The following is a 16441-nucleotide window of genomic DNA, read 5'->3' on the forward strand; positions in this document are numbered from 1 at the left end:
TCAAGAAATGTTGATATTTACATTAGTGATGTCCTCTCAAGAACTCTAAGTACCTAAACGCTGACTCTTTACTCTCCTCCCGTGTGTACACAGCGCGGGGTGGATGGGAGTTGCTGGTTTTGGTCACTACAGTAACTCCAGGGTCTGGAGTAGTGTCCCGCACATCAGTGAATATCAACTGACTAAAGGGTTCTGTGAGTCGCCCTCTCCCCTAGGCCACCCACCTGCGAGGAAGGGCCGGCGGCAGGCCACACAGCTCCTCCATTACAGCATTTCCATTCGCTATTTCAGCATCTATCGAATACTAGATGGGCTCTTTCAGGGCAAGGTCGCGTCTCATTCCCCAGGGAACTGCTAGGTGCCTGTCCAGTGCCCAGCACCTGACAATCCGTATCAGCGGACGATGCATTAATACGGTCATTACTGAAGTTAGTTACCACCTAACTCTGCCGGGGGAATCTCACCGGTTCCTCCAAGTTGACTGCCCCGCCTAGCGCCCTCACCCGAGCGCATCGGACGGGAGGACGCATGCGTGACTGGTGGATGGTGGGGGGGCAGGATGGCCCGGCACGCGCAGGCGCGGCCGCAGCGCCCGGTCACGCGAGGGGGCGGCCGACGCCTACGTGGGCGGAGGCCTTAAGGGCGGCGGCAGGTCCCGACCTCCCAGTCGGCCTGTCAGCCGGCTTGGAAGTACGGCCGGAAGCTCGCGCGGCGACGGTGGCCATGGCGGCAGAGGAGGTGGAGGTGGACTGTGCGGACGCTAGTGAGAAGTAAGTGCGGCGGGGGCTGCGTCAGGCTCGGGCGCGCGGGCAGCGCCGAGGACTCTTTAACTCGCCCGGCGGCTCTGTCGTCCGGCCCCGGCGCGAATCCGCGCGGCGCCGGGAGGAGAAGCCCTGGCCTCGCTCTGCCCTCGGCGGGCGCCCTTCGGGTCTGAGTGTGACCCACGCAGCGCCGGGAGGCCGCTTGACCCCCGCGCGGAGGGGCCGCCGCGGGGTCGTGTCAGCGGCTCGGCGGGGCGGGCGGCGGGGCTGACCCGGCACTCAGTCCGGGCTGGTCGTCCGCTGAGGTCTTCTTCCGGGCAGAGACGGCTGCGGACCCCAGCCCTGCCCCAGCGCGGCCCGCGAGTGCTGACCGGCGTCCCTGCACCTGACTCGAGTCACGGGAAACGGCTGAGTCACTCTGTCCACTTCCGAGCGCGGCTTCGGACCTCAGGTACGCGCTGTGCTCGGTCCAGCCCGGGGCGAGAACGAAAGTGCCACCCGGCCGAGCGTCTCGGGAGCCTGAGGAAGGGGCGGCGCTTCCTCGGGACAGTGTTGGATGGCGAGCCCAGGTTCACCCCAGAAGCCGCGGGAGGGATGGGGGTGTCGGGGAAAGGAGGAGCCCAGATGGGGGAAAGGGGCTGGGGGAGTGAGTCTGTGGCTTGAGCTTTCAGAAAACGTTTAATTTACAGATATTTTATAGAAAGAAAATTAACACGATATGGGTAGCAAGTTCAGAGTCAATCTCTCAAATGGAGATCTTCCTTTGCTTCCAAGTGTTCTGGCGTTACTGGAGAGATGTGTGCGTTTGCTTCTCAGAAGACACATATGTGTAGGAAACTTTATGGAAGTGGGGGGACAGATGTCTAATGGGAAGCTTTTTTTTTTAATTTTTATTTTATTGAAGTGCAGTTGATTTACTATGTTGTGTTAGTTTCAGGTGTACAGCAAAGTGATTCAGTCAGTGCATATATATATATATATATATATATATATATATATATATATATATATTCTTTTCGGATTTTTTCCATTATAGGTTATTACAAGATATTGAATATAGTTCCTTGTGCCATACAGTAGGTCCTGTTGTTTATCTATTTTATATATAGTGGTGTGTATCTGGTAATCCCAAACTCCTAATTTATCCCTCCCCCCTTCCCTTTTGGTAATAAGTTTGTCTTCTGTGTCTGAATCTGTTTCTGTTTTGTAAATAAGTTCATTTGTATCATTTTTTTTAGGATTCCACGTGTAAGTGGCATCATGTGATAGTTGTACACAATGTATATATATACCACATTTCTTTATCCATTCATCTGTTGATGGACATTTAGGTTGCGTCCGTGTCTTCCAGCACTTGTAAATAGTGCTGCTGTGAACATCGGGGTTCATGTATCATTTCAAATTCGAGTTTTCATCTTTTCTGGGTATATGCCCAGGAGTGGGATTGCTGGGTCATATGGTAGCTCTATTTTTAGCTTTTTAAGCAATCTCCATACTGTTTTCCATAGTGGCTGCACCAATTTACATTCCCATCAACAGTGTAAGAGGGTTCTAATGGGAAGCTTTTTGATATACAGATATACTATGTTTTTATTATTCTTTTCTACATGTAACTTCATGCACTTGGCAGTAGATGAATAGCAGTTAATTAGTGGAAAAATTAAATTGCTATGAACATTATTGCCGTATTTCTCAAGGCCAGTCATTCAGATTGGAAAGTAAATAAACTTATATGCTACCCCCCATATATGTTTAATATTTTGACAACAATTCTTTTTCAGACGTCGGGAGAAATTAGCATATGAAACATAACCTAAATGACAGAAGGGAATATAAAGTATCATGATAGACAGGGGTATTTGGAAAGATGACAGAGGGGAAAAGTTGTGAAATATTAGAAACTAGGTTCTTCCCTTGAGTTATGTTTATATGATGAATAGGTCCATTATTTTGGTTTGTCGATGAACTTCCTTGTTGAGGTAAGATGCTGCAGGCCGTGTGAATACAAGTCGGAAGCTGTTAGCTTGTTACCCTCTCCTTTGTCACAACATTTTTGGCTCTCAGATTGCTTTTAGGAGGACTCTTTGGCCTACATGTTGTTGTGGGACTTGGGAGTCCAGGGCACAACGGTGAAAGGAATTTGTGGTTTTGGGTGATAGCAGGAGGTCACTGGGGACAGACTACAAACTATCCTTAGCAGCTAACCAGCCGCAGTCCCTTGTTAGAGGTGGGCCTCCTTGGTGCTCTTGGCGGTACACTTGAGCAATGTCCAGTGTGCAAACTGGTATGGCATTGTGAACTGTACCAAGAAAGTACCTGTTACTGCTGGGTGTTCCCTAATGTGTTGATATTAAACCTTAAGGTCGACCCTGTGTGCTAGATATTACTGTTTCCATTTTTCAGGTGGAACTGCAACTGGGACTGCTGCTAGCACCCCACCAGCAAGTAGCAGGGATGGATTGGAGGCCCCTACGTATCTGGATTTAGTCTAAGGAGCTTTCCCATATCTCTGCTGCCTCTCACCGCGATTGGGCCTACTAGGATGTTTGGTTCATGTTTCTTTTGCTTATTCCACTGATACTTTGTTATTTAATTCTTCATTGATACAGAGCTCACTTTAAAAAAATTTTTTTAATTGGTTAATCAACAGTAGAACTATTGATTCCCAAGAGCCAAGTGGATTGTGGGAAAACTGAAGTCTTTGAATCTAGTTCCCTATTCTCAAGACATCTCAGATTTATATGGGGCGATGACATTCACAAAGGAAACAATTATAAAAAAGGTCATCTGAAGGCTTTTTGGAGTATATGATTCTTGTTGTTTCCTTGTTAGTGAAGACAGGCATGCCTGGGAGCCATTTGGCTTTCAACATCTAACCCTTTTCAGTTGTAATACAGTTGAGAAAGCAATATGTAACAAGAGTTGGGTAGACTTCTGTGAATTGCTGCAAAGTTGTCCCAGAGAATAATTAAGTATCAGCTGAGTTTAGAGGAAGGCTGTCACGGAATTGCTGAGTTGCAGAGTAGACCACAGAGTAGCAGTTTGCAGTGGTGGTCCAGAGTTATTACTAAATTTTCAGGAATTTTGCCAACCATTGGCATCTTGAAATCAGTCATGGTGGTAGTACTTACACCATGGAAATCATCAAATAGTAATAAATAAGGGATTTTTTTTCCCCTCCAGTGGGTTTGCACTACTGGATTTCATTAGAGTTTTACTGTGTTTCTTTGCCTTGGAAGTAAGATAGAGAAGTCCACTCTCCTATCTTTTTTTTTTTTTTTTTTTTTTTAAATATTGCTTTCCCTCTTTTTTTTTTTTTTTTTTTAATAGGGAGCATTTTCTTTTTTCAAATTTTATTTATTTATTTTATTTATGGCTGTGTTGGGTCTTCGTTTTTGTGCGAGGGCTTTCTCTAGTTGTGGCAAGTGGGGGCCACTCTTCATCGCGGTGCGCGGGCCTCTCACTATCGCGGCCTCTCTTGTTGTGGAGCACAGGCTCCAGACGTGCAGGCTCAGTAATTGTGGCTCACGGGCCCAGTTGCTCCGTGGCATGTGGGATCTTCCCAGACCAGGACTCGAACCCGTGTCCCCTGCATTGGCAGGCAGATTCTCAATCACTGTGCCACCAGGGAAGCCCACTCTCCTATCTTTTAAAAGACTTCTAAGATCAGTGACTCCTCTCTGTTGCCATCTCCCCTTTCCAAATCGTTACCTCCTGACTTCTTAAACATCACGGAACTTCTCAGTGCCACATCCCAGTGGGCTTTTATTTTTCTCAATACTTATCTTTCTTGGGTCCTTTTTACTGTTTGATGCTAAAGATAGCTACTCCCTTTTGAGACTCTTATCAGACGTTCACTAGAACATCTGATAAGAGCCATCTTCCGACATTTTGCTTTGTCTTACCTGAGATCCGTAGTTAGTTTTATTTGTCCCCCCCCCATTCTCTAAATGGAGTCGTTCTCCAATCTGTCTCCATCTATGTTTTCATTTTTGCCTTGTTTACTCACACTCCTTTTAACTATCCTGTCTGTGGAGAGGGCTGAAATCTCCTCAGGATGGAGCGTTCTTCAGTACTCTAGTGATGTTTCTAATTGCATGCCAAATGTTTGCAACTGATTCCTTAAATGTAACAAGTCCAGACTAGAATCTCATTTGCACCGCCTTCCCCTGAACTAACAATACAAAAAGCTCAGTTCTTCCCCTTGACTTCCTGTTTTTGTTAGGGCACTTCGGTATTTAGTTTCTTCTGGTCATTCAGATTAAGAACTGTGGCACCGCTTCCCACTCCCCCTCCCCTGCCTTCATTGCTCCAAATACCAACTCCTTTACCACATCCAGTAGATTTTAAGTGAAACATCACCTCTCCATTCCCACTGTCAGCTGGGGGCCACCTGGTTCAGATCCCCGTTATTCCCTTTTCTGATTTATTGCAGGCTTTAGTAATATGTTCTGTCCCTATGCTTTCAGTGTAATTTATTCGTTACTTTCACACCCCCAAGAGGCACAGTCTTGCTTGTCGCACAGCCACACACAGTGGCTTTATTATATGTCCTCAGCCTGACTTCAGAGCCCTTTACAGGCAGCATGGCTCCTGTCTTTGAAGTCTTATTTCCTCCCTGTGCACTGGGCTCTAGCCAAGCTGTGTCTTTCGTTGTTTCCTAAACATGTTTCTTGCTCACTTCCCATTTCCCCATGACTTGTTTCAAGTTGTTTTCTCTGACCCAAAATAGATTGTGATCTCCCTTCTCTCAAGGTCCATGGTATTTTCCAAAACTTTCTTCATGGCATCTCCACCATGTCTTGTAGTATAGTTTTTCTATATTTGTTTTGTCAGCTCATTGAGGACAAAGCTTTTGTCTTATTCAAATGTCTGATAGAACCTAAAGGGGCATTACAAATAGAAAGCTTCAATACATTTTTAAGAATTAAACACTTCAACTATTGTAAACTTAGGCTGACACAAATATTAAGATCAAAAGCCTAGTACTTGATTATTCATTTTGCAGTTTGTGATTTAAATTTTTTAATCCTAAAGTATCCAGAGGACATCAATAGATATATTCATAAGAAATTCAAAGTTTGAACTTGACTAGGATGAGTTTGAGCCATTAGGATCATGAACTTAAATTATATTGGAGGGGTTGGGAATATGATTCTTTTCCTTGACCTTGGATGAACCAAAGGGAACCATGCTTCACTGTTTTGCCTATTCTCCAAAATGCCAATTACAGACCAGCAAATGCAGATTTCATTCCTGTGACAAAGAACTTAACAAAAGATTGTTAAGTCCCATGGGTGGTACACTTAGTAAAAACAACACTGAATAATACATTTCAGAATCAAATGTGTCTCTGAGTCCCTAAAGTCTGTATTATTTATAATAGCCATTCAGAAACATTGTTTAGTTAGATTTTTAGTCTGATTTCACAATTCTATAATCTCTCACTCCTGATCATGAATCATAAAAAAAAAATTGTATAGAAAGATGATTTTATTAAAACTTATTATTCAGTTTGAGACTTAGAATTTTTAGTTTTTATTTTCTTTATCTAGTGGATGAACTTATTTTGGAATTAACACAAAATGTCACTTGGATTTATTAAACAATGTAAATCTAAAAGTACACATGTAGTTTCTCGAATTATGTATGTTAGATGATGATGTGTCTGATTCTAGAATGGCTTGTTTACTGTGTGCGAGAAGGTAGGAAACAATTGGGGGAAAATATTACCATCACATGGCTATGTCTAAAACACCAATTCTCCAACTCTAGGTCTTTAAAAGTCACAGGTTAGGACAGTAATGTTTAAAAGTTGTATAAAAATTTCTTAAAAAATAGAAAAAAAAATAGTAAAAAAAGTAAAAGTTACAGGTTAGAAATGAAAAATAGTTAAAAGAATGCTAATTAATGTGTTAAAATATACTAGAGGGCCTGTGTTGTCATTGGTCTAATGGTTATGATAATTTGAATCACTAGTATTATTTATTTAAAATAAAATGGCATGTTCGTCACTTAAACTATGATTGTGTGAGACATACTCTATTTTTTTTTTTTTTCTTCCTCTTTTCCAGGATAGGATTTAAGAAGTCATTTCCCAGGAAAGAAGGTCTTTATTTGCCCAAGTGTGTTATCATTTTCAGCTTGGAAGTTTGCAGTCATTCATTGGTTGAGGAATTATTTCAGAGGAATGTGTATATTCATATGTCTAATAAATTTGGATATTTATAATAAAATCAAAACCTCATAGTTTCTCTAAATGAGGTAGACTACTGTGCGTAGAGTGCTTAGAATAGCTTATAGAGAGCAGTAATAAACATAGTTTTTCTCTCTTGACAGTACCAGTATAGGGATGGAGGCCATTTTAAACAAAATTGTAATATAATGAAATCCTCTTTACTTATAACCTAATTAGAAATGTTATTTAAGTGGCCAAGAGTGTGTGGAAATTGACCAGACTTCTGTATATTTTCTTCAGAATACTTTGAAACCTCTTTCGCTGTTTCACAATATTTACAGATTGTGCAAATCAGATTTAGTAATACTATAGATAGTCAAATGCCTTAGAGAACAAAACAGGAATTACTAGCCAATTTACATGTTGATGTCCTAGGATACAAGTACAATGTTAATGATATTTTTTTTAACAAAAGATTGCATAGAGAGTTAAGGGAGGACTTCCCTGGTGGTGCAGTGGTTAAGAATCCGCCTGCCAATGCAGGGGACACGGGTTCGATCCCTGGTCCGGAAAGATCCCACATGCCGCGGAGCAGCTAAGCCCGTGCGCCACAACTACTGAGCCTGTGCTCTAGAGCCCGCAAGCCACAACTGCTGAAGCCCGTGCACCTAGAGCCACAACTACTGAAGCCCATGCGCCTAGAGCCTGTGCTCCGCAACAAGAGAAGCCACCGCAATGAGAAGCCAGTGCATCGCAACAAAGAGTAGCCCCCGCTCGCCGCAACTAGAGAAAGCCTGCGTGCAGCAACAAAGACCCAGCACAGCCAAAAATAAATTAATTAATTAAAAAAAAAGGGAAAAAAAATTCAGTTTTATCTCTCAAACTCGGGATACTTAAAATTACATTCTTAAGTTAATAAACTCTGTTAATATGCTAAGCACATCCTGTTTGGCTTTCCTTACAGTTGCCACCTTTAGTGTAGTGTTTTAAATAAAGCTTTTCTTACTCAGAAGTCTGCTCACTAAAAAGATTCCTTATATCTGTTACAGGTTGTAAAGCAAGATTATTTAGTTTTTTGATAAGATGCTTTAGGGCTTGGATCGTCAGCCTTCCTAATGAGGTCAGTTCTCAACAGATGGACAGTGTAGAAAACCTTTTGGTGCACATTGATAAGCCTTCCTGATGCCATAGATAGATATAGTTCCTGTAGTGAATGGCTTATATTGCGATTGACACTTTTCTTCTCTTTTGAAGTTAGGGCCTCAGCAGTGTATGATGGTGTTTATTGTTTATCTGCTTAAATAAATTAGAGAAGTTAATTTTTGCTTTTCTGTGTATTTTCCAAAGTTCTGAGGAGGCAGCCCTGTATCTTGTTCACTGTATTATGGCCATGGTAAATTTAATTTTTACTTTGGTTTTTGTGACCTCAGAAGTATGGCTGGATATCTGACGAACTTCAGTCTGTGTCCTTATTTCCAATCTCATGTCCTTAGTTCCAGTCTTCCACACACTAAGCCTAGAAATGCAGAACAACACTGAACGGCATAGGAGATTTTGTGGAAGAGGCAGAGGGTTCTTTGAAGATGAGGTCAATTTACCCCAAAGACAGGAAGTGAGGTTGGATGGGTGTTTTAGAGCAGGGGTCCGCAACACCCGGGCTGCGGACCGGTACCGCACAGCAGGAGGTGAGCGGTGGACCAGTGAGCGAAGCTTCATCTGCCGCTCCTCATTGCTCACATTACCGCCTGAACCGCCCCCCACCACCCGGTCCGTGGAAAAATTGTCTTCCACGAAACTGGTCCCTGGTGCCAAAAAGGTTGGGGACCGCTGTTTCAGGGGGTTGAAGCAATAGAGGTTGCAAGCTAAGGTGTGGGAACTCAGTGAACAAAGGGTGATAAACTAAAGGGTGGAAGAGATAGACCCTTGCTTTTCACTCTTTAAAAATGTTCCTTTGAACCTACTATGTGCTAACACTCAATCCTGTAGAATAACTCTAAGAAAGAAGTAAAGGCAGTTTATATAAAACATTGTCATCTGGTTAAGGCAAAAACCGATTAGATAGAAGCATTATCGTGGCTTAGGGGAGAGAGGTATCTTTACAGTTCCGTTAACAGTGAAAATAAAATACTTTACTAGGTTTTGTTAAATGTAGAGTTTTCAGTTTAAATATACTTTAGAAAAGCTCCACTTTAAAAAAAAAATTATCTACTTTGAAGAAAAAGCTGCTGTAAAAACTTGGAGAGTATTGGTGCCTCTTGTGGTTGAAGAGCCCTAATTTTTAATGTAATACAGTAGCCTTGCAAACATAAAAACATTGTTTTGCCCCTTCTCTTTGAGTTAAGCCCATCACTAGGAGGCAAAATGCATAGACAAGACAATCCTATCCTTTGAAAGTTGGTTTTGTGATGAGTGGTAAATAGGTGGAGGTAGGCATGATTCCTGTATTACCAGCTGATACGTCACATTTTAAACTCTAGTGCCTTGTGCATAGTAGGTATTCAGAGACTGAATTTTTTTTTACTATTATTTTTTTTGAAGACTGAAACAAAGATTGCATTTGTATTTTCTCTGCCCCAACATGTCTGTGATGTAAGTGGGAACAGTAGTAGGTTATAGTTCATTTCACTTTTATTTGTTGTACTGACCTCTGATTCTCTTTGGCCAAGAACTGTGCTATTAGTTGAGGGATATTTGTTGAAAAAAGTTGGTGAGATTGAGTGGTAAGTAACTTCCTGTTGGTACTAGTTCATATATTTGTGGCCGAACATAGATATTGATGACCGTGTTGTCAAGGACTTTTTTTATTTTAAGCTCCAAAGATCATGAGATTCTTTCCTTTTAGTTGCCTGTTAAACTGCTGTTTTCAACAATTGAAAAAATTGTTGAATAAATTGAAAATTTCATTGCTGAAGGCTTGAGTTGTTTTTCCTTGATAATTTGTAAATAGTTTATATATTTATAATAAACTAATAGTAGTAATGTTTTCTATTATCTTGATACCTTGATAATAAGTTACAGGTAACATTTGTCAGAGATGCCTAGAGGTCTTATCTCCTGTTAATTCAGAAGATTTGAAACTGGCAGCAGAGAACATTAGACTAGAGCCTTATTATAATGTAGGCTATTATGGATCTTCTGTTCTATCATTCTTTTTTTATTATTGAGGCATAATTGACATATACCATATATTTGTTTCAGGGGTATAATATAATTTGATATTTTTATATATTGCAAAATGATCATTCCAGTAAGTCTAGTTAACCATGCATAGTTACAGAATTTTTTTTCTTGTGATGAGAACTTTCTAGATTAACTCTCTTAGCAACTTTCAAATATGCAGTACAGTATCAACTATAGTCACCATGCTGTACATTACATCCCCATGACTTACTTTTTTTATAACTGGAAGTTCTTACCTTTTGACCCCCTTCACCCATTTTACCCATTTTCTACCTCTGGCAACCACCAGTTTGTTTTATCTCTGAGTTTATTGTTGTTGTTGAAAGATTCCACATATAAGTGAGATCATACGAATTTGTCTTTCTCTGCTTATTTCACTTAGCATAATACCCTCTAGGTTCATCCATGTTGTGCAAATGGTAATATTTCATTCTTTTTTATGGTTGAATACTATTCCATTATGTATATATTTTGTGTATTATACACATTTTCTTTATCCATTTATTTGTTGATGGACACGTAGGTGTTTTTTCCATATCTTGGCCATTGTAAATAATGCTTCAGTGAACATGGGGGTGCATATATCTTTTCAAGTTACTTTTTTTGTTTTCTTCAGATACATACCCAGAAGTGGAATTGCTGGATCCTATGGTAGTTTTATTTTTTGAGGAACCTTCATACTGTTTTCTATAATGACTGCACCATTATACATTTCCACCAGCAACAGTGTGCAGGGGTTCCCTTTTCTCCATATCCTCTCTAACACTTGATATTTCTCATCTTTTTGGTAATAGCCATTCTAACCAGTGTAAGGGAATATTTCATTGTGGTTTTAATTTACATTTCCCTGATGTTACTGATGTTGAGCATCTTTTCATGTGTGTTGGCCATCTGTATGTCATCTTTGGCAAAAAGTCTATTCAAATCCTCTGCCCATTTTTTAATTGGACTGTTTTTTTGCTATTGAGTTGTATGAATTCTTTACATATATATATTTTTTAAATTAATTTATTTTTGGCTGTGTTGGGTCTTCGTTGCTGTACGCAGGCTTTCTCTAATTGTGGAGAACGGGGACTACTCTTTGTTGTGGTGTGCAGGCTTCTCATTGGCTGTGGCTTCTCTTGTTGCGGAGCACAGGCTCTAGGCGCGTGGCTTCAGTAGTTGTGGCACACTGGCTCAGTAGTTGTGGCCCGCGGGCTCTAGAGCGCAGGCTCAGTAGTTGTGGCGCACGGGCTTAGTTGCTCTGCAGCATGTGGGATCTTCCCAGACCAGGGCTCGAACCCATGTCCCCTGCATTGGCAGGCAGATTCTTAACCACTGCGCCACCAGGGAAGCCCATATATTTTGGATATTAACCTCTCATCAAATTTATGATTTGCAAATACTCCCTCCCATTCAGTAGGTTGCCTTTTTATTTTGTTGATGGTTTCCTTTGCTGTGTAGAAGCTTTTTAGTTTGATGTAGTCCCACTTATTTATTTTTGCTTTTGCTGTCTTTGCATTTGGTGTCAGATTCAAAATATCCTCAAGACCATTTTCAAGTAGCTTACTGTTTTCTTCTAGGAGTTTTATGCTTTCAGGTCTTAGATTCAAGTCTATAATCCATCTTGAGTGTATGATACAAGATAGTGGTTGAGTTTCATTCTTTTTCATGTTGCTCTCCAGTTTTCCCAGCACTGTTGATGAAAGAGACCATCCTTTCCCCATTGAATAGTCTTGGCTCCTTTGTTATAAATTAACTTATATATGTGTGGGTTTATTTCTGAGCTCTTTGTTCTGTTGCCTTGATCTGTGTTTGTGTTTTTATGCCAGCACCATTACTACTTCAATTGCTATAGCTTTGTAATATAGTTTGAAATCAGAGAGTGTTAATCCTCCAGGTTTGTTCTTCTTCCTTAAGACTGCTTTGGCTATTTGGGGTCTTCTGTGGTACCATACAAATTTTAGAATTGTTCTATTCCTGTGAAAAAATGGCATTGGAATTTTGATAGGGTTTGCATTGAATCTGTAGATTGCTTTGGGTAATATGGACATTTTCACAATATTCTAACAATCCATGAGCATGAAATATCTTACCATTTCTTTGTGTCTTCTTCCATTTCCTTCATCAGTGTCTTACAGTTTTCAGTGTACAGGACTTTTAACCTCCTTAGTTAACTTTATTCCTAGTTATTTTATTCTTATTGATGCACTTGTAAATGGGATTGTTTTCTTAATTTCTCTTTCTGATACTTCATTATTAGTGTATAGAAATGTAACAGATTTCTGTATATTGATTTTTGTATCCTGCAACTTTACTGAACTTATTTATTAGTTCTAACAGTTTTTTATTTCTATTTTTTGGTGGAGTCTTTATTGTTTCTTATATATTACACCATGTCATCTGCAAATAGTGGCAGTTCTTCTTTTCCAATTTGGATGTCTTTTATTTCTTTTTCTTGCCTAATTGCGCTGGCTATGACTTCTAATACTATGTTGAATAGAAGTGGCAATAGTGGGCATCCTTGCCTTCCTCCTAATCTTAGAGGAAACGCTTTCAGGTTTTCGCCATTAACTGTGATGTTGGCTGTGGGCTTGTCATATATGGTCTTTGTTATGTTCAGGTATGTTCCCTCTGTACCAACTTTGTTGAGACTTTTTTTTTTTATCATAAATGGATGATGAATTTTGTCAAATGCCTTTTCTGTATCTATTGAGGTGATCATATGATTTTTTTAAACATCTTTATTGGAGTATAATTACTTTACAATGTTGTGTTAGTTTCTGTTGTATAACAAAGTGAATCAGCTGTATGTATACATATATCCACGTATGCCCTCCCTCTTGTGTCGCCCTCCCACCCTCCCCATCCCACCCCTCTAGGTGGTCACAAAGCACTGAGCTGATCTCCCTGTGCTATGAGGCTGCTTCCCACCAGCTATCTATTTTACATTTGGTAGTGTATATATGTCCATGCCACTCTCTCACTTTGTCCCAGCTTACCCTTCCCCCTCCCCGTGTCCTCAAGTCCATTGTCTACGTCTGTGTCTTTATTCCTGTCCTGCCCCTAGGTTCATCAGAACCGTTTTTTTAAGATTCCATATATATGTGTTAGCATACGGTATTTGTTTTTATCTTTCTAACTTACTTCACTCTGTATGACAGGCTCTGGGTCCATCCACCTCACTACAAATAACTCAATTTCGTTTCTGTTTATGGCTGAGTAATATTCTACTGTATATATGTGCCACATCTTCTTTATCCATTCGTCTGTCAGTGGATACTTAGGTTGCTTCCATGTACTGGCTATTGTAAATAGTGCTGCAGTGAACATTGTGGCATATGTCTCTTGAATTATGGTTTTCTCAGGGTACATGCCCAGTAGTGAGATTGCTAGGTCATATGGTAGTTCTATTTTTAGTTTTTTAAGGAACCTCCATACTGTTCTCCATAGTGGCTGTATCAATTTACATTCCCACCAACAGTGCAAGAGGGTTCCCTTTTCTCCACACCCTCTCCAGCATTTATTGTTTGTAGATATTTTGATGATGGCTATTCTGACTGGTGCGATACCTCACTGTGGTTTTGATTTGCATTTCTCTAATGATTAGTGACGTTGAGCATCTTTTCATGTGTTTGTTGGCAATCTGTATATCTTTTTTGGGGAAATGTCTATTTAGGTCTTCTGCCCATTTTTGGATTGGGTTGTTTGTTTTTTTAATATTGAGCTGCATGAGCTGCTTGTATATTTTGGAGATTAATCCTTTGTCAGTTGCTTCGTTTGCAAATATTTTCTCCCATTCTGACGGTTGACTTTTCGTCTTGTTTATGGTTTCCTTTGCTGTGTAGAAGCTTTTAAGTTTCATTAGGTCCCGTTTATTTATTTTTGTTTTTATTTCCATTTCTCTAGGAGGTGGGTCAAAAAGGATCGTGCTGTGATATATGTCATAAAGTGTTCTTCCTATGTTTTCCTCTAAGAGTTTTATGGTGTCTGGCCTTACATTTAGGTCTTTAATCCATTTTGAGTTTATTTTTGTGTATGGTGTTAGGAAGTTTCTAATTTCATTCTTTTACATGTAGCTGTCCAGTTTTCCCAGCACCACTTATTGAAGAGGCTGTCTTTTCTCCATTGTATATTCTTGCCACCTTTATCAAAGATAAGGTGACCATATGTGTGTGGGTTTATCTCTGGGCTTTCTATCCTGTTCCATTGATCTATACTTCTGTTTTTGTGCCAGTACTATACTGTCTTGATTACTGTAGCTTTGTAGTATAGTCTGAAGTCAGAGAGCCTGATTCCTCCAACTCTGTTTTTCTTTCTCAAGATTGCTTTGGCTATTCAGGGTCATTTGTGTTTCCATACAAATTGTAAAATTTTTTGTTCTAGTTCTGTACAGAATGCCATTGGTAGTTTGATAGAGATTGCATTGAATCTATAGATTGCTTTGGGTAGTGTAGTCATTTTCACAATGTTGATTCTTCCAATCCAAGGCCATGGTATATCTCTCCATCTATTTGTATCATCTTTAATTTCTTTCATCAGTGTCTTATAATTTTCTGCATACAGGTCTTTTACCTCCTTAGGTAGGTTTATTTTGGGGTATTTTGTTCTTTTTGTTACAGTGGTGAATGGGATAGTTTCCTTAATTTTTCTTTCTGATCTTTCATTGTTAGTGTATAGGAATGCCAGGGATTTCTGTGCATTAATTTTGTATCCTGCAACTTTACCAAATTCATTGATTAGCTCTAGTAGTTTTGTAGTGGCATCTTTAAGATTTACTATGTATAGTATCATGTCATCTGCAAACAGTGACAGTTTTGCTTCTTCTTTTCCAATTTGGATTTCTTTTATTTCTTTTTCTTCTCTGATTGCTGTGGGTAAAACTTTGAAAACTGTTGAATAGTACTGATGAGAGTGGGCACCCTTGTCTTGTTCCTGATCTTAGAGGAAATGGTTTCAGTTTTTCACCATTGAGAACGATGTTGGCTGTTGGTTTGTCATATATGGGCTTTATTATGTTGAGGTAGGTTCCGTCTGTGCCTACTTTCTGGAGAGTTTTTATCATACATGGGTGTTGGATTTTGTTGAAAGCTTTTTCCGCATCTATTGAGGTGATCATATGGTTTTTATTCTTCAGTTTGTTAATATGGTGTATCACATTGATTGATTTGCATATATTGCAGAGTCCTTGCATTCCTGGGATAAACCCCACTTGATCATGGTGTATGATCCTTTTAATGTGCTGTTGGATTCTGTTTGCTAGTATTTTGTTGAGGATTTTTGCATCTGTGTTCATCAGTGTTATTGGCCTGTAGTTTTCTTTTTTTGTGACATCTTTGTCTGGTTTTGGTATCAGGGTGATGATGGCCTTGTAGAATGAGTTTGGGAGTGTTCCTCCCTCTGCTCTGTTTTGGAAGAGTTTCAGAAGGATGGGTGTTAGCTCTTCTCTAAAAGTTTGATAGAATTCACCTGTGAAGCCATCTGCTCCTGGGCTTTTGTTTTTTGGAAGATTTTTAATCACAGTTTCAATTTCAGTGCTTGTGATCGGTCTGTTCATATTTTCTGTTTCTTCCTGGTTTAGTCTCGGAAGGTTGTGCTTTTCTAAGAATTTGTCCATTTTTTCCAGGTTGTCCATTTTATTGGCATATAGTTGCTTGTAGTAATCTCATGTTCCTTTATTTCTGCAGTGTTAATTGTTACTTCTCCTTTTTCATGACTAATTCTGTTGATTTGAGTCTTTCCCCTTTTTTCTTTATGAGTCTGGCTAATGGTTTATCAATTTTGTTTATCTTCTCAAAGAACCAGCTTTTAGTTTTATTGATCTTTGCTATTGTTTTCTTCATTTCTTTTTCATTTATTTCTGATTTGATCTTTATGATTTCCTTCCTTCTGTTAACTTTGGGGTTTTTTTGTTCTTCCTTCTCTGATTGCTTTAGGTGTAAGGTTAGGTTGTTTATTTGAGATTTTTCTTGTTTTTTGAGGTAGGATTGTGTTGTATAAACTTGCCTCATAGAATTGCTTTTGCTGCATCCCATAGGTTTTGAGTCGTCATGTTTTTGTTGTCATTTGTTTCTAGGTATTTTTTGATTTCCTCTGATTTCTTCAGTGATCTCTTGGTTATTTAGTAGCATATTGTTTAACCTCCGTGTGTTTTTATTTTTTACAGTTTTTTTCCCATAATATCTAGTCTCATAGCGTTGTGGTCGGAAAATATACTTGATACGATTTCAGTTTTCTTAAATTTAACAAGGCTTGATTTCTGACCCAACATATGATCTATCCTGGAGAATGTTCCATGAGCACTTGAGAAGAAAGTGTATTTTATTGTTTTGGGGTGGAATGT

General features: G+C 39.8%; 1 protein-coding gene across 4 annotated transcripts in view; it reads left to right on the plus strand.

Annotated features, from left to right (window-relative positions):
• Positions 1 to 531: 531 nt before the first annotated feature.
• The window catches only part of ABHD5 (abhydrolase domain containing 5, lysophosphatidic acid acyltransferase), a 49305-nt gene continuing 33395 nt past the window's right edge, over positions 532 to 16441 (plus strand). For 3 of the 4 annotated variants that reach the window (XM_007193468.3, XM_057555138.1, XM_007193469.2), the window contains exon 1: positions 532 to 770. In XM_007193468.3, coding sequence (XP_007193530.2) covers positions 544 to 770 — 227 coding nt within the window. In that variant the 5' untranslated portion in view covers positions 532 to 543. The remainder of the gene's footprint in view (positions 771 to 16441) is intronic. The other variant, XM_057555139.1, reaches the window with a different exon arrangement.

Source organism: Balaenoptera acutorostrata, chromosome 10 (assembly GCF_949987535.1).
Source record: "Balaenoptera acutorostrata chromosome 10, mBalAcu1.1, whole genome shotgun sequence".
In the NCBI taxonomy this organism is placed as follows: Eukaryota; Metazoa; Chordata; class Mammalia; order Artiodactyla; family Balaenopteridae; genus Balaenoptera; species Balaenoptera acutorostrata.